The sequence below is a fragment of the Schistocerca americana genome, chromosome 11, assembly GCF_021461395.2.
Source record: "Schistocerca americana isolate TAMUIC-IGC-003095 chromosome 11, iqSchAmer2.1, whole genome shotgun sequence".
Lineage (NCBI taxonomy): Eukaryota > Metazoa > Arthropoda > Insecta > Orthoptera > Acrididae > Schistocerca > Schistocerca americana.
In genome coordinates this window covers 33077023-33099534 of record NC_060129.1, presented here as the reverse complement: position 1 = coordinate 33099534, position 22512 = coordinate 33077023, and the positions used below count along the sequence as shown (strand labels likewise).

Below are 22512 nucleotides of genomic sequence, written 5' to 3'. Positions count from 1 at the left end.
AGAGAACTGACAATCTGTGACAATTCCACTGCAATGCATCTTTTACTCTACACACTTAACAAAAGACTTGAATACATGCAATATATCAGAGATGTAAATACTTACAGTATTCTCAGTTATATTTAATTCAGGATCCTCCTTGATAAAATCAGTGGACAAAAATATTCCCAATGGATCTTCAACAGACTGAAAGAAGAACATAATCTGTGAATTATAACAGCTTGCTTTCTTCTGTGTGTATATGACAGCGCTCAATATTCTTTTCTCATTAGTATCAACCAACTTTGAAGAGATTCTTATCAATTGGGAAGAGAGTGTGTCAGAATGCATTCAAATCAGTTCTATTGCCCCTGATTTTGCTATCAGCCATTGTGCAGTACATACTTGGCATACTTTCACTTTTTATTCCTGTCACATAATCCACTCTGATTTCAGAGGCACTATGGCCTACTCTATCGGATGGTTGTACTCCCATATACAAATTTGATATACGTGTGTGGCAACATTTCAAAATTAAACTCAGATAATATAAAGATGCAAATAATCTTCCAACAGTAAACCCATAAACATGAGAAATTTTTGGTCATTAATCAAATGAATGTGGCATTCCACACATTATCATCAAAATTACCCAAATTTAATGTTATTTACACAGCTTCTTGCCATATCATGATGAATTTTCAGTGCCTGCTCTTTAGGGAACAATGCAAATTTATGTCGTGTGTACTGGAGGAAAATCATAAGGAATTCCACAGCAGGATTTCAGTAATGATGTAAATACTACAGTGAATAGTGACTGGGAACTCTAGAATATACACCCATCACATGTCAAAGTTCCACATATGTTACAGCATTGTGACACAGAGGTGTAACAAGATTAACAATTTCTTCCAAGAGGAAGTCTTCCTTGCTCCGTTTACACCAAATATGTACTTAAGGCATTCATTACATAGAATCACAATAAAAAATTAATGCAACAGTAATCGTTCATAAAGATATGCTTGTTACAAGTGCTGTTAAAATACTATTGGTAATGCCCTACAAATAAAACATCTAACTAGAGTTTCTTACTACACTTCCTGCACAATACAGTGCTTGTGTCAAAACTTACATTATGCTCAGATCCAGCAGCACGGTGTTTCAGTTCGGGGTCTTGCTTTACGCAAACACTAGGGTCGCCAGCCTTTAATGGGTCTTCAAGAAACTGAAAAACCAAGAAAGTGACGTATCAGGGCATCTGTCTCTTGTTCCTACATGACACTGTCATACAGGGGGAGAGAGGGGGACGAGACACGACGGTGGTGGTGGGGAGGGCGGAACGGGAGACAGGGAGTGGGGGCGAGAAAACAGAGTGGGGAGGGGGTGGGAGACTGAGCGTGGGGAAGGGGTAGTGGGAGACTGAGCGTGGGGAAGGGGTAGTGGGAGACGGGGCGTGGAGGGGGTAGTGGGAGACGGGGCGTGGGGGCGGGGGGGGCCGGGAGGCGGCGGCGGGGGGGGCCGGGAGGCGGCGGCGGGGGGGGCCGGGAGGCGGCGGCGGGGGGGGGCCGGGAGGCGGCGGCGGGGGGGGGGGCGGGGACACAGGGCGGGGGGGGCGGGGACACAGGGCGGGGGGGGCGGGGCCACAGGGCGGGGGGGGGGGGCGGGGCCACAGGGCGGGGGGTGCGGGGACACAGGGCGGGGGGGGGGGGGCGCAGGGACACAGGGCGGGGGGGGGCAGGGAGACAGGGCGGGGGGGGGCAGGGAGACAGGGCGGGGGGGGCAGGGAGACAGGGCGTGGGGGGGCAGGGAGACAGGGCGTGGGGGGGCAGGGAGACAGGGCGTGGGGGGGCAGGGAGACAGGGCGTGGGGGGGCAGGGAGACAGGGCGTGGGGGGGCAGGGAGACAGGGCGTGGGGGGGCAGGGAGACAGGGCGTGGGGGGGCAGGGAGACAGGGCGTGGGGGGGCAGGGAGACAGGGCGTGGGGGGGCAGGGAGACAGGGCGTGGGGGGGCAGGGAGACAGGGCGTGGGGGGGCAGGGAGACAGGGCGTGGGGGGGCAGGGAGACAGGGCGTGGGGGGGCAGGGAGACAGGGCGTGGGGGGGCAGGGAGACAGGGCGTGGGGGGGCAGGGAGACAGGGCGTGGGGGGGCAGGGAGACAGGGCGTGGGGGGGGCAGGGAGACAGGGCGTGGGGGGGGCAGGGAGACAGGGCGTGGGGGGGGCAGGGAGACAGGGCGTGGGGGGGGCAGGGAGACAGGGCGTGGGGGGGGCAGGGAGACAGGGCGTGGGGGGGCAGGGAGACAGGGCGTGGGGGGGCAGGGAGACAGGGCGTGGGGGGGCAGGGAGACAGGGCGTGGGGGGGCAGGGAGACAGGGCGTGGGGGGGCAGGGAGACAGGGCGTGGGGGGGCAGGGAGACAGGGCGTGGGGGGGCAGGGAGACAGGGCGTGGGGGGGCAGGGAGACAGGGCGTGGGGGGGCAGGGAGACAGGGCGTGGGGGGGCAGGGAGACAGGGCGTGGGGGGGCAGGGAGACAGGGCGTGGGGGGGCAGGGAGACAGGGCGTGGGGGGGCAGGGAGACAGGGCGTGGGGGGGCAGGGAGACAGGGCGTGGGGGGGCAGGGAGACAGGGCGTGGGGGGGCAGGGAGACAGGGCGTGGGGGGGCAGGGAGACAGGGCGTGGGGGGGCAGGGAGACAGGGCGTGGGGGGGCAGGGAGACAGGGCGTGGGGGGGCAGGGAGACAGGGCGTGGGGGGGCAGGGAGACAGGGCGTGGGGGGGCAGGGAGACAGGGCGTGGGGGGGCAGGGAGACAGGGCGTGGGGGGGCAGGGAGACAGGGCGTGGGGGGGCAGGGAGACAGGGCGTGGGGGGGCAGGGAGACAGGGCGTGGGGGGGCAGGGAGACAGGGCGTGGGGGGGCAGGGAGACAGGGCGTGGGGGGGCAGGGAGACAGGGCGTGGGGGGGCAGGGAGACAGGGCGTGGGGGGGCAGGGAGACAGGGCGTGGGGGGGCAGGGAGACAGGGCGTGGGGGGGCAGGGAGACAGGGCGTGGGGGGGCAGGGAGACAGGGCGTGGGGGGGCAGGGAGACAGGGCGTGGGGGGGCAGGGAGACAGGGCGTGGGGGGGCAGGGAGACAGGGCGTGGGGGGGCAGGGAGACAGGGCGTGGGGGGGCAGGGAGACAGGGCGTGGGGGGGCAGGGAGACAGGGCGTGGGGGGGCAGGGAGACAGGGCGTGGGGGGGCAGGGAGACAGGGCGTGGGGGGGCAGGGAGACAGGGCGTGGGGGGGCAGGGAGACAGGGCGTGGGGGCAGGGAGACAGGGCGTGGGGGCAGGGAGACAGGGCGTGGGGGCAGGGAGACAGGGCGTGGGGGCAGGGAGACAGGGCGTGGGGGCAGGGAGACAGGGCGTGGGGGCAGGGAGACAGGGCGTGGGGGCAGGGAGACAGGGCGTGGGGGCAGGGAGACAGGGCGTGGGGGCAGGGAGACAGGGCGTGGGGGCAGGGAGACAGGGCGTGGGGGCAGGGAGACAGGGCGTGGGGGCAGGGAGACAGGGCGTGGGGGCAGGGAGACAGGGCGTGGGGGCAGGGAGACAGGGCGTGGGGGCAGGGAGACAGGGCGTGGGGGCAGGGAGACAGGGCGTGGGGGCAGGGAGACAGGGCGTGGGGGCAGGGAGACAGGGCGTGGGGGCAGGGAGACAGGGCGTGGGGGCAGGGAGACAGGGCGTGGGGGCAGGGAGACAGGGCGTGGGGGCAGGGAGACAGGGCGTGGGGGCAGGGAGACAGGGCGTGGGGGCAGGGAGACAGGGCGTGGGGGCAGGGAGACAGGGCGTGGGGGCAGGGAGACAGGGCGTGGGGGCAGGGAGACAGGGCGTGGGGGCAGGGAGACAGGGCGTGGGGGCAGGGAGACAGGGCGTGGGGGCAGGGAGACAGGGCGTGGGGGCAGGGAGACAGGGCGTGGGGGCAGGGAGACAGGGCGTGGGGGCAGGGAGACAGGGCGTGGGGGCAGGGAGACAGGGCGTGGGGGCAGGGAGACAGGGCGTGGGGGCAGGGAGACAGGGCGTGGGGGCAGGGAGACAGGGCGTGGGGGCAGGGAGACAGGGCGTGGGGGCAGGGAGACAGGGCGTGGGGGCAGGGAGACAGGGCGTGGGGGCAGGGAGACAGGGCGTGGGGGCAGGGAGACAGGGCGTGGGGGCAGGGAGACAGGGCGTGGGGGCAGGGAGACAGGGCGTGGGGGCAGGGAGACAGGGCGTGGGGGCAGGGAGACAGGGCGTGGGGGCAGGGAGACAGGGCGTGGGGGCAGGGAGACAGGGCGTGGGGGCAGGGAGACAGGGCGTGGGGGCAGGGAGACAGGGCGTGGGGGCAGGGAGACAGGGCGTGGGGGCAGGGAGACAGGGCGTGGGGGCAGGGAGACAGGGCGTGGGGGCAGGGAGACAGGGCGTGGGGGCAGGGAGACAGGGCGTGGGGGCAGGGAGACAGGGCGTGGGGGCAGGGAGACAGGGCGTGGGGGCAGGGAGACAGGGCGTGGGGGCAGGGAGACAGGGCGTGGGGGCAGGGAGACAGGGCGTGGGGGCAGGGAGACAGGGCGTGGGGGCAGGGAGACAGGGCGTGGGGGCAGGGAGACAGGGCGTGGGGGCAGGGAGACAGGGCGTGGGGGCAGGGAGACAGGGCGTGGGGGCAGGGAGACAGGGCGTGGGGGCAGGGAGACAGGGCGTGGGGGCAGGGAGACAGGGCGTGGGGGCAGGGAGACAGGGCGTGGGGGCAGGGAGACAGGGCGTGGGGGCAGGGAGACAGGGCGTGGGGGCAGGGAGACAGGGCGTGGGGGCAGGGAGACAGGGCGTGGGGGCAGGGAGACAGGGCGTGGGGGCAGGGAGACAGGGCGTGGGGGCAGGGAGACAGGGCGTGGGGGCAGGGAGACAGGGCGTGGGGGCAGGGAGACAGGGCGTGGGGGCAGGGAGACAGGGCGTGGGGGCAGGGAGACAGGGCGTGGGGGCAGGGAGACAGGGCGTGGGGGCAGGGAGACAGGGCGTGGGGGCAGGGAGACAGGGCGTGGGGGCAGGGAGACAGGGCGTGGGGGCAGGGAGACAGGGCGTGGGGGCAGGGAGACAGGGCGTGGGGGCAGGGAGACAGGGCGTGGGGGCAGGGAGACAGGGCGTGGGGGCAGGGAGACAGGGCGTGGGGGCAGGGAGACAGGGCGTGGGGGCAGGGAGACAGGGCGTGGGGGCAGGGAGACAGGGCGTGGGGGCAGGGAGACAGGGCGTGGGGGCAGGGAGACAGGGCGTGGGGGCAGGGAGACAGGGCGTGGGGGCAGGGAGACAGGGCGTGGGGGCAGGGAGACAGGGCGTGGGGGCAGGGAGACAGGGCGTGGGGGCAGGGAGACAGGGCGTGGGGGCAGGGAGACAGGGCGTGGGGGCAGGGAGACAGGGCGTGGGGGCAGGGAGACAGGGCGTGGGGGCAGGGAGACAGGGCGTGGGGGCAGGGAGACAGGGCGTGGGGGCAGGGAGACAGGGTGGGCGGAAGAGAGGGTGGGGGTAGAGAAGGGGGAGAATAGGGGAGTTTCTTATCATCTATTTACAGTAAGTGACATGCATATAACATATCCAGTCAGCAAAATCTTACATGAGCTTATCTTGGGCGTTGGGCAATGGCAAAAGCAAAATTAGATTCGACGTTCATCATAATGCGATCATAATGATGATGCTATGACATATTACAAAGTAACTTTTTATTCCAACACTAGACCATGTTACGACTGGCATGAGAGAGCGTTTTACTGAAGAAGATATTTATCATTTTAAATTCAACATCCTTTTTCCATCACAACTACTGGAACATGATGCTAATGATCTTGCGCACGAACTAAATCAGTGCTTAACCGAACTACTGTATTTTGAAGACTCACACTTTGTGATTAAAAAGAGACTAATGGGACAGTCTCTTCAATACAAGCAACGAGCATAAATGCTCTTAATGATTGCGTTTTTTTTTATGCAAGCATTGTTTCTCTATCCTGTATCTGACTATCCTACTTTGCACACGCTGTACAAAATATTTGTCTACCTGCATCTATTGCTGCAGTAGAAAGAAGTTTTTCAACACTGCGGTGTACAAAGACATGGCTGAGGTCAACCGTGAAGGAGGATTGACTTAATGGCTTAGCTCTGTTGGACACTCACCCTGACATTGCTTGTCATGCTGACAATGTAATTAACCAATTTGTCAGGAAGAGTAGGTGCATAGAATTCATCATTTAAAGTACAGAACCACAACTATAACTTTTTTATATCATGTATATGTGTATAACCAGTTTAAATAAAACTTTCTTACACTTTCCATATGACGTGATTAGCTTTTATTACAGTAAAAGTAAAGGTAGCTCAAGGTATCTTTAGTGAGCCATCCTTGAGGTTTTTCTGTATCTGCCACTGCCTCATATGAGATATGGTGTAAGTTCTATATGCCAGCTGTGAACTGAGGCTCGTGTGCAACAACAAAATCTGTTGGTTGGGCTCAGAGGACATCCTAGGCTCACTTTTTGGCTGTTGGCTGAAGAGGCAATGAACATTTGTAAGTGAGGCAAGAGAACATCTTTGTAGAGTCAAGCTGTGGATGAACTACTATCACCTAATTTTGAGCAGAGTTTGTCTCAGATCAGACCTTCCATTAGTTTTGTGACCTCCACTACATACTCTCTGGAAAATGGTAGGGTCCCTATGTAGCATCAATGAGTAAGTTACAGAGATGTAATCTCACATTTACAAAACTGTAATGCATAGATTCGTGCAGTCTATTACAGAGTTGTCTTTTGTTTGTTTTGAATGGCCAGCAACTGCTTGTCTCAGGGGCTCAAACTGCAGTATGTGACACCAGCATAGCACAGTAGGGGATGCATAATTACCTACTGAAAGGTAAGCATATTTTATTCAAACCAGTAGAAAATACAAGGTATCGGTAGTCAATCGCTTAATGCTCCCAGTATGCACTGTTGCCCCTTTCAGATGCATTGATGAAGCTGCACAATGAGTGAGTGTTAACCATAATGGCACAGTGAGAGGAGGAATATCACACTGGCTGAATGTTTGTCCCCATTGTTGTGGGTTGATCCCAGCAAGCAAAATTATACCATATTGTGACAATTGTTTTTACCACAAAATGATCACAAACAGGAAATGCTGATATTACACATTCATGTCCACAACGCTGGACAAATGATTGCAGTATGGAAAACATGTTCAGATTGTTCGAACAGGATGCGATGATACATCGACATATCCGAAAGAATGGACACCACATATATAACTAAGGTGATGTCAGCCAATGATCCTTTCAGTGTTGATGCACACCACACTACCTCTTACAGGAACCAGTGAGACACCATGTGTAAGGAGGATCATGAGCATGCGCACTGCATCAGTGGTGAGTAAGTTCAGAATTTGGGTATGACAGGAAGCATGCTAGAGTAGACCACGCAGATGTGATGACCACTGTGTCCAGATGGCATAGTCGTCACTGCAACTGCCCAGTCCACATGAGACTTGGGTTCAATTCCTGGTCCAGCACAAATTTTCAACCATCCCCATTGATGTAAATTAATGCCCACAGACAACTAATGTCTCTACATCCTTTGTCCCTGAGTCATTGTGGCTGCAGGATCAAAATGCTGTCTGTCCCCTTGGACATGTCCAAAAGAACAGACAACACATGCATATTTGACATGTTCAGATTAGATATGAATAAAAATTTATTTTCCAGTGATAGTGATTCCTTCCATTTATGTTTAACCAAAAATATGTAACTTTACCTCGGGCTAACTTTCATGACCTTCTTTAGTCAACAATCCCTGCTCCTTGAATGTAGCATTATTGAGCAGCCAAATTCTGCCTGAAATAACACCCATAGCACTCAAAATCAATTAGCATGTATGCATTAGGTTACCGTTACTTGAAACAAAGGTGAAGCCCGTACATTATTTGACTGCTAACAATACCCTGACTTAATCAGGGTTGTTTCAGAATCAAGTTACATATGAAGGGCTTATTTCAATAGTGGTACAAGTCCATTTTTGTTCATCTTGAGATACAGAGTCCTAAAGTTAAATGAGTGCTGCAAAATCTGCAGTTGAGATACCACAAATATATTCAAGCATATGGCTTCTTGCTAGACACGAACCTTTCTTTCTCTTTGTTTGGATCATTAATTTCAGAAGCATTATAGGCAGATAAGTGGAGGTAATGGACTTGTACCACTATTGAATTAAGCCCTTCGTATGTAGCTCTCTCTCTCTCTCTCGTTTTATGATTACATTCCTTCCATGCTTTTGTAGTAAAGAGGTGCAATCCCATATTTTAGTAACTTTAAAGTGTATTCATGGTCTGTTGCACAGATCTAAATTCTTTTGAATGAAAAGCTACACAGCGCAATAATGCATTAGCCTCCACTGGTGAAACATCAGAACAATAACAAGCTACATATATAGCTTTCTCTGTGTGTTTTACTGTTAATTCTTGAATAGTAGTACTGGAATGGGTATAATGTGTGCACACTGTGTGCAGATGGAGGAGCTGTCCTCAGTTCACCAACAGGTGAAGATGCGTTTTGCCATATTCAGCAGCATTCAGGCTGCTGCCTATTGTAGTAGTGGGGGCCGAGAATCTGGCTCATCACATAGGATGCCTAAGGTGTCACCTATTTTGCCCACTGGCTCTGTTGTCAAGACACCTTGTTGTGTATCCAATGTGGCTGAGTTGTCCTCACCAAATGGTGAGGGATGGGTCGTAACAGCGCTGTTTGAGGCAGAGAGTGATGTGGAGGCTGCCTCACCCATTGACAATGTGAGTGGACTGGCAGGTGTTCATTATCCGGGTCCAGACAGGTCCAAGTGGAGAGAAGTTTTCTAGTTAATCAGGACCTCCAACATCAAACGCATTATGGAGCTCCTTAGGGAAATGGCATCCAGGACTGGAAATGAATCCTATGCGTACTGAATATGTCTGCCATGGAGCCTCATCTGAGATGTGGAAAATGTCCTGCCTGTGGCTACGAAACACACAGGGTGTGGCTGTCTACAAGTTGTGGCTGATGTTGGTGCCAATGATACCCATCGTTTAGGTTCTGAGGCCACCTTCAGTTTATATTGAGAGGTAGCAGAAATGGCGAAGAGCCCTTCTGTCACACATGAGTGCATGCAGCGCACACAGTTTGTATCAGCATTCCCAGAATTGATTCACGTCCTTTGGTTTGGCGTGAGTGGAGGGTCTCAACCAAAGGCTTCATCGATTCTCTGACTGCCCAAACTGCAGACTGCTGGAAATGCATTATGAGGTGGAGAATTGTAGAAATACTTGATGGGTCAGTGGTGCACTACACAAAGCAAGCATTTTTTGGGCTAGGCAGTTGTTTGAGGTCCTCTGATGAATGCACGCTAGTCAGACTGCATACTAAGTAAAGACCATACTACCATCAACATGTTAACAGTAAATTCTTGATGTATTTGTAGTTCCTAAATGTAATGCCCTCCAAGAAAGCTGTTATGTTCAAAATACGTTTGGACCAAAGCTGTCTGAAACATTGAGCAGAAACCCTTGAAATATTTAGTAAGCCATGGAATGTACACTGAAGAGACAGATGACACACCTGTGGGATGGTAGCATCAGAAGAGTGGAGGGGAGACGAAGGGCAAGAATGAATATGGGTGAAATTTGTGCAATAAATGAAAGCGCATGCTATTGGTGGTAACCCCCAAACAGTAGTGAAAGTAGGATTTTCAGACTCAATAATATCATTATATTACCAACATATATAACTATACTTAAAATACTTTTTGCCACAAATAAGTAGGCAGTTATGCAAACATTCATTTTCATTCCATATGTTTTGTGGATTAGCTATGACTGTTGGACACCATCACAAGAGAAGGTAGTTGTATAGTTTACAATGTGGAAATGGCAGGTACATCACACCTATCCATTTGTACCATTCAGTTCTAATGTATCTTACTGTTTTTACGTAATTTAAGGCATAAAGTAATGACTAACTGCATAGCAGAAGTAGTAAGTCATTGAAAGGCAAATCAACTTTGCTAGCTTTCCCACAGATACTGCTTCAGAACTATGGTCTCATTTTACAGACTGACTACATTGTGGCAGCACTGTGGAGAAGCAGACTAAACAGTTTCACATGATCAGTAATTATGGGATCCATTTCCATTTTTGCAGATGAATTGATTTTTTTTTTCAAGAGCCGTCATACAGGACCACAAAATCATTCAAGAAGATTTTTGCACCAACTAGGTATGTCTGTAGTTTTGCACATATTTCCTGTGACAAGCTGGAATGACCTTTGCCTGTTTCTACACATGTGCAAACCACTGTTCCATAAATGAACAATTCAGATGGCAGAAAGGTGTCAGTTCAGCACCGTTTTTTGTGTAGCTGAATCTGCTAACTACACTTTATGGTCATGTGACCTCTGGTGTGTTCATCATCTACTTTTGGAGTGCATTCCATATGGAATTATAAGGATTATAGCTCTGGACTTTACTGCAAAATGCTTCTGCCTTTTTCTAGTACCTGGTGGCTCAATGGGTAATTGTGACACTGCAAATCCAAAGGTCCTTGATAATTGAACAGCAGGTACTTTGTAACTAGTTGGGTAAATCAGTTCAGATGTGGAAAGAGGGTAACAGCACATGGTAGTCAGTAGGACTGTGTGTAGTAGAGAACTCCGGTGTTTAAAACCTCCAGGCTGAGGACAGCTTTACCTCTAGTTTGTATTTATGTTTACCTTTCTGTCATGTATTCTCTTCATGATACAAGCAGATGACTGATCCTTGGCTCTGTCACATACGCCAGTTAACAACTTATTAGCCTTACAAATGGGCTGACCAAACTTATAAAGCTTGAGAATGCATTTCACATAGAATCTGCAGCTTGATTATCTTCTTTTTGGCTGCTGTGCATGTACGTTTGCATTAAAACTGTGCAAGCCACCAAGCGGTGCATTGTGGATGGCATCTATTACCACAGCAACAACAATTACTACTACTAGGCACTTCTATGGTGTTCTATATATAGTGTCCCTTACAAATGAACCACAGTTTTCAAAATACAAAAAAAGTTGATTATTCCCCGTCCTACTACCATCCTTATGTGCTTGTTCCACTTTATATCACTTCGCAATGTTATGGTTGAAATGGCTCTGAGCACTATGGGACTTAACTTCTGAGGTCATCAGTCCCCTAGAGCTTAGAACTACTTAAACCTAACTAACCCAAGGACATCACACACATCCATGCCCAAGGCAGTATTCGAACCTGCAACTGTAGCAATCGCACGGCTCCAGACTGTAGTGCCTAGAACCGCTCGGCCATTCCGACCGGCCCCTGCAATGTTATACCTAAACATTTCATTGACCAGACTGTCTGTCAATCTGTAGAGTACTGATGTTGTATACAACATTATGGGATTGTTTTTCCTACTCATCTGCAGTTACTTGAATATTTCTGCATCTGCCATTCATCACACCACATAAAAAGTTTGTCCAAGTCATTTTGTATCCTCGTAGTCACTTAGTGATGATCCTTCCCCACACACAATGCCATTAGCAAACAGGCACAGAATGCTGCTCATCAGATCATTTCATATATAGATATGGCACCATTCTCTGTGGCACTATTGATGATACTCTTGTCTCTGAAAAAACAGTTGCTGTTGAGATCAAAGTACTGGCCTCTGTTACTTGAGAGGTCTTTGCACCATTCATATATCGGGGAACCTATTCCATATGCTCATACCTCTATTTACAGTATGCAGTGGCGCACTGTTCAAATGCTTTCTGGAAATATAGGAATGTGGAATCTAGCCTGTTGCCCATCATCCATGGTTCACAGTATGTAATTTGATAGAAGACCAAGATGAGTATTGCACAAAATCAATGCTGATTTGTGGATAAAAACTTTTCTGTCTTAAAGAAATTAATTTTATTTGAACTGAGGATATGTTCAGGAACTCTGGAGCAAATAATCATTATGATATTGTTCTGTAATTTTGCAGGTACATTCTTTTACCATTCTTATATACAGAAGCCACCTGAACTTTTTCCCAGCTGCCTGAGTCTTTGCACTAGGCGAGAGATTTGCAATAAATGCAAGCTAAGTATGAGGAAAATGCTGTAGAGTACTCTCTGGACATATGATTTGTGATCCTGTTTGGACATGGCGACTATTATGTTTTCAACTCTTCCAGTTGCTTCTCTACTCCAGGGATCCTATTACTATGTTCCTAATACAGGAGTCTGTGTGACAGTGAAACAACAATATGTTGGTATGATCCTCCTGCACAAACTTGATAACTAAATACAGAGAGGGGTTAGTGACCACCTTCTGCTTTCCTCCAAAGCCACACCAGACTGGTCAATGACTGCCTGGATAGAAGTCTTTGAACAGAAATGTCTCATGTTCTCTGTAAAATCTGTTGCTCATGTATGATGGTGGTAGCTGTATGCTTCACGCATAGATCTTTTTACAGACAGAAGAATTTCCATTAGCACTTGCCTGTCACCACTGTGCATACTTTTTTGAACTGAGAGTACAACAGTCTGCTTCCTCAGTGTTTCCCCAATTCTGACATTAAACCACAGTGGGTCTTTCCTGTCTGTAATCCAGTTACTCACCACATACTTATTCAGCGTGTGATTTACAGTCCATTTAGTGTTTTTCCATCTTCCTCTATGTAAATCATATTGGAAGTAAATGACATTATCATTGTTTAAATGGGATGTTAACAACTACTTACCTGCTCTTTCTAGCAAATCTATTCACCTAGCCCTCTTAAAGGATTCATTAACTTCATTTACCATCCAGAAAGAGATTTTCACTCTGCAGCGGAGTGTGCGCTGATATAAAACTTCCTGGCAGATTAAAACTGTGTGCCGGACCGAGACTCGAACTCAGGACCTTTGCCTTTCACGGGCAAGTGCTCTACCATCTGAACTACCCAAGCACCACTCACGACCCGTCCTCACAGCTTTACTTCTGCCAGTACTTCGTCTCCTACCTTCCAAGCTTTACATAAGCTCTCCTGCGAACCTTGCAGAAGTAAAGCTGTGAGGACGGGGCGTGAGTCGTGCTTGGGTAGCTCAGATGGTAGAGTACTTGCCCGTGAAAGGCAAAGGTCCCGAGTTCAAGTCTCCGTCCGGCACACAGTTTTAATCTGCCAGGAAGTTTCATTTACCACTGTCGCTGTGCTGGCATCATGATCACTAGCCCCTCTCTGTACTAATACCATCTGTAAGGACAAGCCTGTTTATAGTTGCAGTATTTCAACTATTTCAATTTTGTGTGGGCTGTTAAACTAGCAGCTTGCGACAGCTTTCAGAAAACTGTTCTAAAGTACTTCACAAGACTGCCTGTCCATACCACTTGCAATGTATGCACAGACATCTTAGTCTCTACTCAGTAGGTTACGATCACCTACTTTTTCTGCACTACTTTGTGTAGATATTCCTTCAATGATTCTGTAACTGTCACAGCAGTATCACATGGCGAATAAAAACATCCAATGCTGGAGTTCACATACACAGAACCATTACGGGAACTACTCATTAAAACAGGAAATCATAGCTTGAGTCTTGGGACTTGGTACCAATGTTCATATAACTTCATCAATGCTATCTCATTTAATTTTTATTTGCACTTATAATGTAAAGAAGCAATTCTACAAACTCACAAGCTAAACTACTTCACCTGCTCAAATATAATGTTTAAATCCATATGGGTAAAGTGTAACAAAATATTCTATTTTACCAGTTTCCTCGTTTCCAACCTGGAGCATACTGTAATACTGTAACCCTTGCTATCCTTACCCTAAAGTAAAAACAGGACTGCTAAAGTGAATACACACACAATTGATTACCATCTCATTATTTTCACCACAGCTAAACAAGATTACTTCCATGTAGTCATATAAATTCTAAAATTACCTCTTTATTCACACTCTCCTCCAACTCTTCTTTTACATTCATGCTGCATGGATAATCTTGGGCCTGTGGCAAAAATAACAAACTGTAATAAGTACTTTTAAGCAGTCACAGTCCTCCCATATTATATTAAATGTATCACACAGATAAACCCCAACCATCACACTACATTATAACTAAACAGTGTTCTCTTTTGAGTTCAAAATTCTGAGTGACGATTTCACTATGGTATACTTCAATGGGGTTCCAATGTGGCCTGGGGTCCACACAAACAACACGGAATGACTGGACCATTCCAGGGCATAGATGGATTCTTGGATGGTCGCTACCAAACGATGGTGCAGGCAGCACTGGTCGATAGCTTGTAGGCTGCTCAAGGAGTCAGCACAGAGACGAAACGACTTGCTACGGCACATTGGATGTGCTCAAGCGCATGAGAAATGGCTGCTAGCCTTGCAGTCCAAACACTGCTGCCGTCTGACAAGGAGTGCTGTTCAGTGTGCTCTCCATGAACATATGCAAAGACAATGTGACCATCACCCATGGAGCAGTCCGAGTAAACCACTTCACGGTTTCGGTACTTGTCGAGAAGCGAGAGGAAGTGACAGCCGAGAGCTGCAGAGTTAACTCATCCATTAGCACCCTGTGAATGGTCCAGGCAAAGCTTCAGCTTCGGTGTACACCATGGAGGTGTACATGAATGGACCTTGAGCATAGGTGGTAAAAGCAAGGACTCCAGACAGACAAGATCAGTTGCGAACTGCAGTCATAAGCCCTGACCTGGGCCTCCGATGCAGGAGATGAAATACCGTGTATGGGATAAGGAGATGGTAATGTGGATGCTCTGGAGAACATACCTGGCGAGCAGTTGTGCATGTCTAACCTTCAATGGAGGGACTCCGACCTGGTCACTGGACTCGTCCTGAAACCTCCTGTTACCAGTCAACCGGGTAGAGTAAACATATCGCTGAGGGCGCCACCAAACAATAAACCAGTTTCCCATAGTCAAGACGAGATTGAACAAGGGCTCTATAGAGCTGCAGCAGCTTAGTGCGATCTGCACCCCAGTTGGTGTTGCTCAGGCACCAGAGGGCATTGAAGTGCTGCCAGCAGTTCCGCTTCAGCTGACCAAGATGAGAAAGCCACGTCAATCACGTGTTGAAATCCAGTCTAAGAATCAATATGTCTCCATTACAGTGAGTGGATCATCCTTAAGGTAAAGTTCTGGCTCCGGATGAATGGTACGACACCGACAGAAGGGCATGACACACAACTTCGCAGCTGAAAACCAGAACCTATGGGCTAGACCCCATGACTGCACCTTGCGAATGGTTCCCTGTAGGCACTGCTCAGCAACACCAGTACTGGAGGAGCTGCATGAAATGCATAAGTCATCTGCGTACAGAGAAGGCGAGACCGATGGCCTGACAGTTGCTGCAAGGCAGTTAATGGTCACTAAAATAGATATACACTCAATACAGAGCCCTGCAGGACCCCATTCTCCTGAATGTGGGGCAAACTATGGGAGGCAGCAACTTGGACACGGACAGTACAGATCGATAGGACATTTTGCATAAAAATCAGGCATGGGCTCTGGAAACCCCACTTATATAATGTGGCAATGATATGATTTTGCCAGATCGTTTCTTAAGCTTTTCATAAATCAAAAAAGACGGCAACCAGGTGCTAGCGTCTGGAAAAGACTGTTCAGATGGCAGACTCAAGGGGAACTAGATTATCAATGGTAGAGTGACCCTGGCGGAAACTGCCCTGGCATGGAGCCAGTAGGCCACATGACTCCAGGACCCAACACAACTGTCGACTTACCATACATTCTAAAAGCTTAAAAAGAACGTTGGTGAGGCTGATGGGCCAATAGCTATCCACATCAAGTGGGTTTTTACGGGTTTGAGCACTGGGATAATGGTGCTCTCCCACCATTGCGATGGAAAGATGCCATCGCACCAGATCCAGTTGAAGATGATAACGAGATGGCACTTTTAGTTAAACAATAGATGTTTGATCATCTGACTGTGGATCTGATCTGGCCCAGGAGCTGTGTCAGGGCAATGTGCAAGGGCGCTGAGGAATCCCACTCTGTAAATCGAGCATTATAGGGTTCAATGTGACATTCAGTGAAATAGAGTGCTTTCCTTTCCATCTGCCATTTGAGGGTGCAGAGGCTCAACCGTAGTGCTCAGCAATTGCCTTTGTGTCGGTAGATAACACACAACTGATGTTAGTGCCAGTAACACTTGTCGTGGTCTGGTACGCACATACATGTCCGATCCTCTTCCAGACTTAGGAAGGTGACGTATGGCACCAATGGTCGAGACGTACCTGTCCCAACATGCCTGTTTCTGTCTTTTTATAAGCTGGAGAATGCGAACATGAGCCCTTCCAAAGCTATTAACTGTGCTAGGGAAGAGTGTCACTTACGTCACTGTAGAGCTTGTCGATTCTCTTTAATGGCCTCAACGATTTCTGGCGACCACCAAGGTTTTCGCTGGAGCACTATAAAGAACAAGGGATCGTTAATTCTGTCAAAGAAATGACTGTTCTAGTGACCTGCTCAACTACCACATTGATGGTACCATGTGATGGAGTTTCAATGGGGACAGCAGAGGTGAAAGCTTCCAGTCTGCATTGTGTAAAGACCATCTTGGTAGACATCTGGGGGGGAATGGTGCTGGGGGAGTGACAGGAAGATGGGGAAGTGGTCACTACCACACAAGGCATCATGGGCTCTCCAGTGGACAGATGGGAGAAGTCCTGGGATGCAGAGGGATGAAGCAATGGCCGAGTAAGTGCCATGAGCCACACTGAAACGTGTAGGGGCCCCTAGTATTTAAGAGGCAGAGGTCGAGTTTCGGCATCTCTAACTTGACCAGTAAGCATAGTGCCACCCCACAAGGGGTTATGGACGATAAAATCTCCCATAAGTAGGAAAGGTTTAAGGAGTTGATGAATCAGTGCAGCCACTGCTTTCAGGGGTACTGCACCATCCGGATGATGATATATGTTGCAGGCAGTTATTTCCTGCTTTGTCCTTATCCTGACAGCCACAGTTTCAAGAGTGGTTTGAAGGGGCACAGGTTAACTGCATACTGAGTTCAGGCCATAGACAAGAACTCCACCTGACACACTATTATAGTTGCTACAGTTCTTGTAATACCCCCTATAGCCATGAAGGGCAGGGGTCCGCATTGCCAGGAACCAGATTTCCTGGAGGGCAATGCAGAAAGCGGGTGTAAACCTAAACATTTGCTGTAGCTCAGTCGGGTGGTGGAAAAGGCCGCTGCTGTTCCACTGAAGGATGAGGTTATTGTGAGGCTGGGAAGGCATGAAGCATGCAAGGAGGCAGGTTACACATCAGCATCATCTGCTACCACCGATTGAGTATTTGTATCCATTCCTATTGTGGATGAGGCATCAAGTGAGATCCAGGTCGTCAGTAGATGCTGAGATCTCCACCTCATCCACAGGTGTAGAACTGGTAGCTAGTAGTGGTGTTGAGGCCACCTGAGGGTTCTTTCTCTTAGCAGACTTCTTTTTTTTTTTTTTTTTTTTTTTTTTTTTGTTTGCCCTCTCACTTCTCGTTAGGGGCTTGCTGAGAGGACTTCTCTGAAGTAGCTTCAGGCATGGGGGAAGACCGTGCAGCTCTTTCACCAGCAGCTTTTGGCTCCTTTAGCCACTGGCGAGTGTCCGCTGTAGCATTAGTGGAGACCTTGGGAGAGAGAGTCCCAAGCGACCGCTTCCACACGAGATGAGCCAGAGGCTGTTGCTTCTCTGGCTGGTGGGTGGGGACTGATGTCCCCTGCATTTGGGGAGGAGGGGGGGCTTGCTCCTAAACTAGGTACTTGTGATGGCGATGGTAATGTAGCTGCAGCATATTTCGACGTCAACCATATGGGTTGTAATCGTTCAAATTTACATTCGGCTTCTTGGTAAGTCAATCTGTCCAGGGTCTTGTGCTTCATGATTTTCCATTCCTTTTGGAGTGATCAGTGAGGGTCCTCAGTATAATTTACACAGTATAAGATGCTGCAGGCTATAGGGTACACATTCGTACTTAAGCACTTTTTAAAAAGTAACATTTTTTCAATTTGTAATATTAGATTGCAAAGCCAGGCTAACAACAATTCTGTGTATAGAACTGCACTGACCTAAAGACCCCTGAATATCAAAATTGAACTTCTCCTTCATAACGACTGTCTTCTTCATATAAGAGATGGTCTTCACTGCCCACCAGAACATAACCTATGCAGTACTTCTTGAAAGATTTGACCAAAATGTCTTCTCTTACAGTAGACAACAACTTTTTTCCAGTGACACACTGGTGTGATTGTAGGTCCTTTCAATGCTCTCTCTGGTGTAAGTCCTTGTTGGGTTTCGTCTGTAGCATGTCAACTGAATTTGGTCAGAAAATACGCCAGAGCAGAAGTGAGCTGCAACAGTCCCAGCTGCAGGTGGGTGGGAGTATTACATGCTGCAAAGCAATACACAACCAACTGGTGTTGCGAAGCTGAGTCAGTTGGGCGTGATACAGCAACAGCCAACGCTGGAGTGCATTAGCAGAAGGTCAGGAGCCTTTCCTCACCTGCCACCAGTTGTGTTTAAAATATTTGCCTGAAGCCCTAAATGAACATAGTCTGGAACGAATAAACATTCAGCTATTTGTGTACTAAATGATTCTTGTCTCAATATCAGAGCGAACAACACCCACAAACCTGTGACACCCAGAGTGACATCCTAGAATGCACTATGGGGTCTGCCGTTTGACCACTACACAGGGAAGCCTGCTGTGAGGCACAAGGGAGCTGGCCGCTCACTGGAGGAAGTTTACGGCCATCATCAGCTGCATCGCTGTCGCAGCCAGAGTGACTGCTGACAGCAACACTGAGTGACCCCATATTCAGCCTTGCTCCTTGACCTGTCAGCAATGACAGATGTCTACTATTTCACTTAAGAGGCAACTGGGAGCCTCTACCTAGCTGTTCCTGATTTACTACAGCTGAGGGCTGGAAAAAAGAAATTAATTAAACATATCTACAGTCGCCCTGACACCTCATTTCACCCTCCACATGTGACAATCCAAGGGTCATGCAACATTGATGTCAGAACTTTGCCATCACTTCTTTTAGCAATGTTTGAACTTACACCCTATGTTACAGTGAAGTAAAGAAAAAGAAAATCCTTATATTTTGGTCATAGAAAACCCATCTGACAGTCATGAATTTTATAACTTAGATTTTATTGCGAATAGAGAACCAGTGGATTTTTCTACTCTTAGAGGTAATGGAAGGTATGACTAGTTAGTGACTGTTAGATGTGCACAGTGCAACCTCAAGGGTCATAAGTGCAATGTATGAAATCACTTCTAGGAAAATGTTACACATGTAATCATTTGGGCCATACGGCTAGGCAGTGCTGGGAGACAATATGGCTCATAATTACATGTAAGAATTAAGTTAACGTATTTTGTCTTCTTGTATTGTGAATGTTAGTTCTCGAAGTGAGTGTTGTCAAGGACAAAGCTTGAATAGAACCAGAGACACAATATGTACCACAATCAGAAGTAGTATGCATATTGTTCGAGAAGGTAACAGAATTACCAGCAGAAAATAAGGAATTTTGTGGGTTGACAGGATCACGATCATTCAACGCAGTGTAAATTTGTCAGACAAAAGTTTAATTGGTCCTTGTCATGGTAAAACAACCGACAATGAGCATGTCTTCACCTTCAATATCTGGCTAAGATGCACGGTTGGTCTAATGAAGTATTATTGACTGTTACAAAACTGATACTAACAAAGGAAGTAAAAACATATTTAGGGTATACAGGGGCTGTGAAGGGAGCCACAATATTCGTAGAATTTAAAGAAGGGTTAATTCTAAGATATATGGATCAAAATAGTGCCAGACACTATAGGGAACAATTCACAGCAATAACTAAGAGAAATAAAGAAACTGTGGAAGAATTTGCAGATAGGACAAGGAAAATCAATGGACATACTTGTGCATTGGGGCAGGATGCTGAAGTTAATGACATTATTTTGCGAGAAGCATAGCAGAGGGTCTTCAAAGCTTTTTTAAAGAGGGCTGCATGCAGAAATGTCAGAATGTGTGTGGACAGGGTGTCTGACAGATTTGCGCACAGCAGTGCGGTAACTACAGTGTGTGAGGAGATCAATTTGTCTACTGGAATACAGGGCAAATGGACACTGTTTGCAGCTAATATAAAACATTTCAAGTTTCGACAAACAGGCCATGTAAGGACGAAGTGTTGTCAACCTCAGGGTGATGTGAATAAAGAAAGAAGAAGTAACAGTTTTAAAAGTAGAGGAGCAGGTAGAAATAAGGTATTGAACACTAGCTGGGACCCCTGGTCCATCTATGGTCTTCCCAGTAAGACTAGATACAAAATTGTATGCAGATGTGGATGCCATAAGATCTGTATGGGATAAGAAGAATAGGAACAAAAATGATTCCATGATATCATTGGACACAGGGGAGAATGTTTCAGTCACCAGTAGTGATCTGGTGAAATGTACGCAATTGGACCCACCACAGTACAGACTGCATGGAGTGGGAATAAAGACATCATCACACCATTAGGACTGTGGACACAGGCATCCACCTGAATATGGCTTAATTTAAACAATGACTAGAGATTGTGTCACATTCAATTGAGGGGTACAACATGATACTGGATTAGATTTCCTTATCAGCATTGTGCCATACTCAACTTCCAGCTACATAGGGTGGAACATGGCAGAAAAATGCTTCAGTTAGGTTAAGTCATGATAGAGAGGTGGCAAGAAGAGTCTATTGTGAAAGATGAACCAATTAAACCATGAAAACTATACTAAGACTCGATTCGCATGATTATGTATCTAAGGGTACTAGGAAATTTCTTTGGGTCAGTGTCGAGTCCAGCTTGTCGGCAGGAATTTTGTGTGTGATGGAACCATTAGAAGAGAATTAAGTATTAGATCAGGTGGGTTGTTTATTTAACAGACACATCATGCCCATACCTGTTTCTGCGTTCCATTTCAGCACAGAGGGCACATGATTAACACACCAGTTGTTAATCTCCAATATGAATATCTTGCAGGAAGAAGAATGGAACATATGGGGTGTCAGCCACAGAGAATTGCCAGACATCACTGAAACTGTATGAGGAGCAAAAGTGAAGCATCTAGATGGAAGCAAGAGCAAACAGATGACAAATGACAAAACTACTTTTGGAATTCAATGGTTTATTTTTTCCAAAAGGACCATTATCAGGTATGCATATTGCACAACACTGCATACCATTATGAAATGAGTCATCAGTCTACCACAAACCATACAGAAGAGCTACCAACTTTCACCCAATTTTGAAGTTGTAAATCGATCAACAGCTGAAAGATGGAATACTTGAAGAATGTGATGTCGACAGTGGGCACGAATATTTGTGCCAAAAATATAGGTTTGGTTTGATTACAGACACCTAAATGAGAAAACCATAATGGATGCCTACCGTTTCCCAAACATCACAGAAACTATGGATCATTTAGAGCCATCCTAATATTTTTCAACAATGGATTTGCAGAGTGAGTATCACCAGATAGAGCCTGTATCACGGGACTGACACAAAACAGCATTTCTGGAACCATGGGGACACTACCAAATCAGAAGGATGCCATCCTCATTAAAAAATGCACCTGTATAACATTTCAGAGATTGTTGGACACAATTCTCAGAAGTTTGAAGCCATGGAAATGCTGTATATTTTGATGGAATAATCGTCTATGGAAGTGACAGCAGACAGTATATGCAGTGCTTAAGGGAAGTATTCCTAAGGTTAAAAGCAGTGAAGTTAACAGTGAGTACAAAAAAGTGTGACTTTTTGATGGAATAGATAGCATACCAAGGACATATCAAAAGATGGATGTAACACAGACCAAAATTAGAGCTGTATGGGAATTTCCCGTACCACAATCTGTAAAAGAGTTGCAGTCACTCTGGACTTGTGAACTATTACCATCAGTTCGTAAAAGGGTGTGTGGATACTGCCAAAAGGTTGACAATTGTTAGAAGAAGGGTACTAAATTTGTTTGGTCAGAACAGTGCCAGCATGCTTTTGAGGAGCTAAAAGATGCTTAAACATTGAGTCCAATTGTAGCATTTCCAGATTTTAATACAGAATTTGTTTTATTATGTGATGCGTAAACTCATGCACCAGCCTGTCTCTTGTCAGAAGAGGTAGAATGTGTAGAACATCCAGTAGCTTACGCTCAAGGCAACTGAATTCTGAAGAATGAAATTATTCCACAATGGAGAATGGGAAGTTAACCTTATTTATGGACTTTCATACTTCAAATTTTATCTGTACAGTAAAACATTCTGAGTAATAACAGATCATATGGTATTAAAATAGTTGTTGGGGTTAAAGAATCCTTTGCAGTCCGTAGAAGATAGTGTTCCAGCTAGGGGTAAATTTGTTGCAAGAAGGGAAGTATTTAAAGGGTCTAAGGACAGTACAGAAGGAACTATCGCCGAAGTTGAGGTTAGTTTCAGAACCTG

General features: G+C 48.4%; 1 protein-coding gene across 10 annotated transcripts in view; it reads right to left on the bottom strand.

Annotated features, from left to right (window-relative positions):
• LOC124553865 (zinc finger protein 708-like) overlaps positions 1-22512 on the bottom strand; it is a 151002-nt gene that overhangs the window by 71431 nt on the left and 57059 nt on the right. For 7 of the 10 annotated variants that reach the window (XM_047127866.1, XM_047127857.1, XM_047127859.1 and 4 more), the window contains 2 exons: positions 1112-1204; positions 106-186 (listed from right to left, as the gene is read on the bottom strand). In XM_047127866.1, the coding sequence (XP_046983822.1) occupies positions 106-186; positions 1112-1204 (174 nt within the window). Of the gene's footprint in view, positions 1-105; positions 187-1111; positions 1205-13944; positions 14002-22512 lie in introns of those variants that run through there. The other 3 variants (XM_047127860.1, XM_047127863.1, XM_047127864.1) reach the window with 2 other exon arrangements.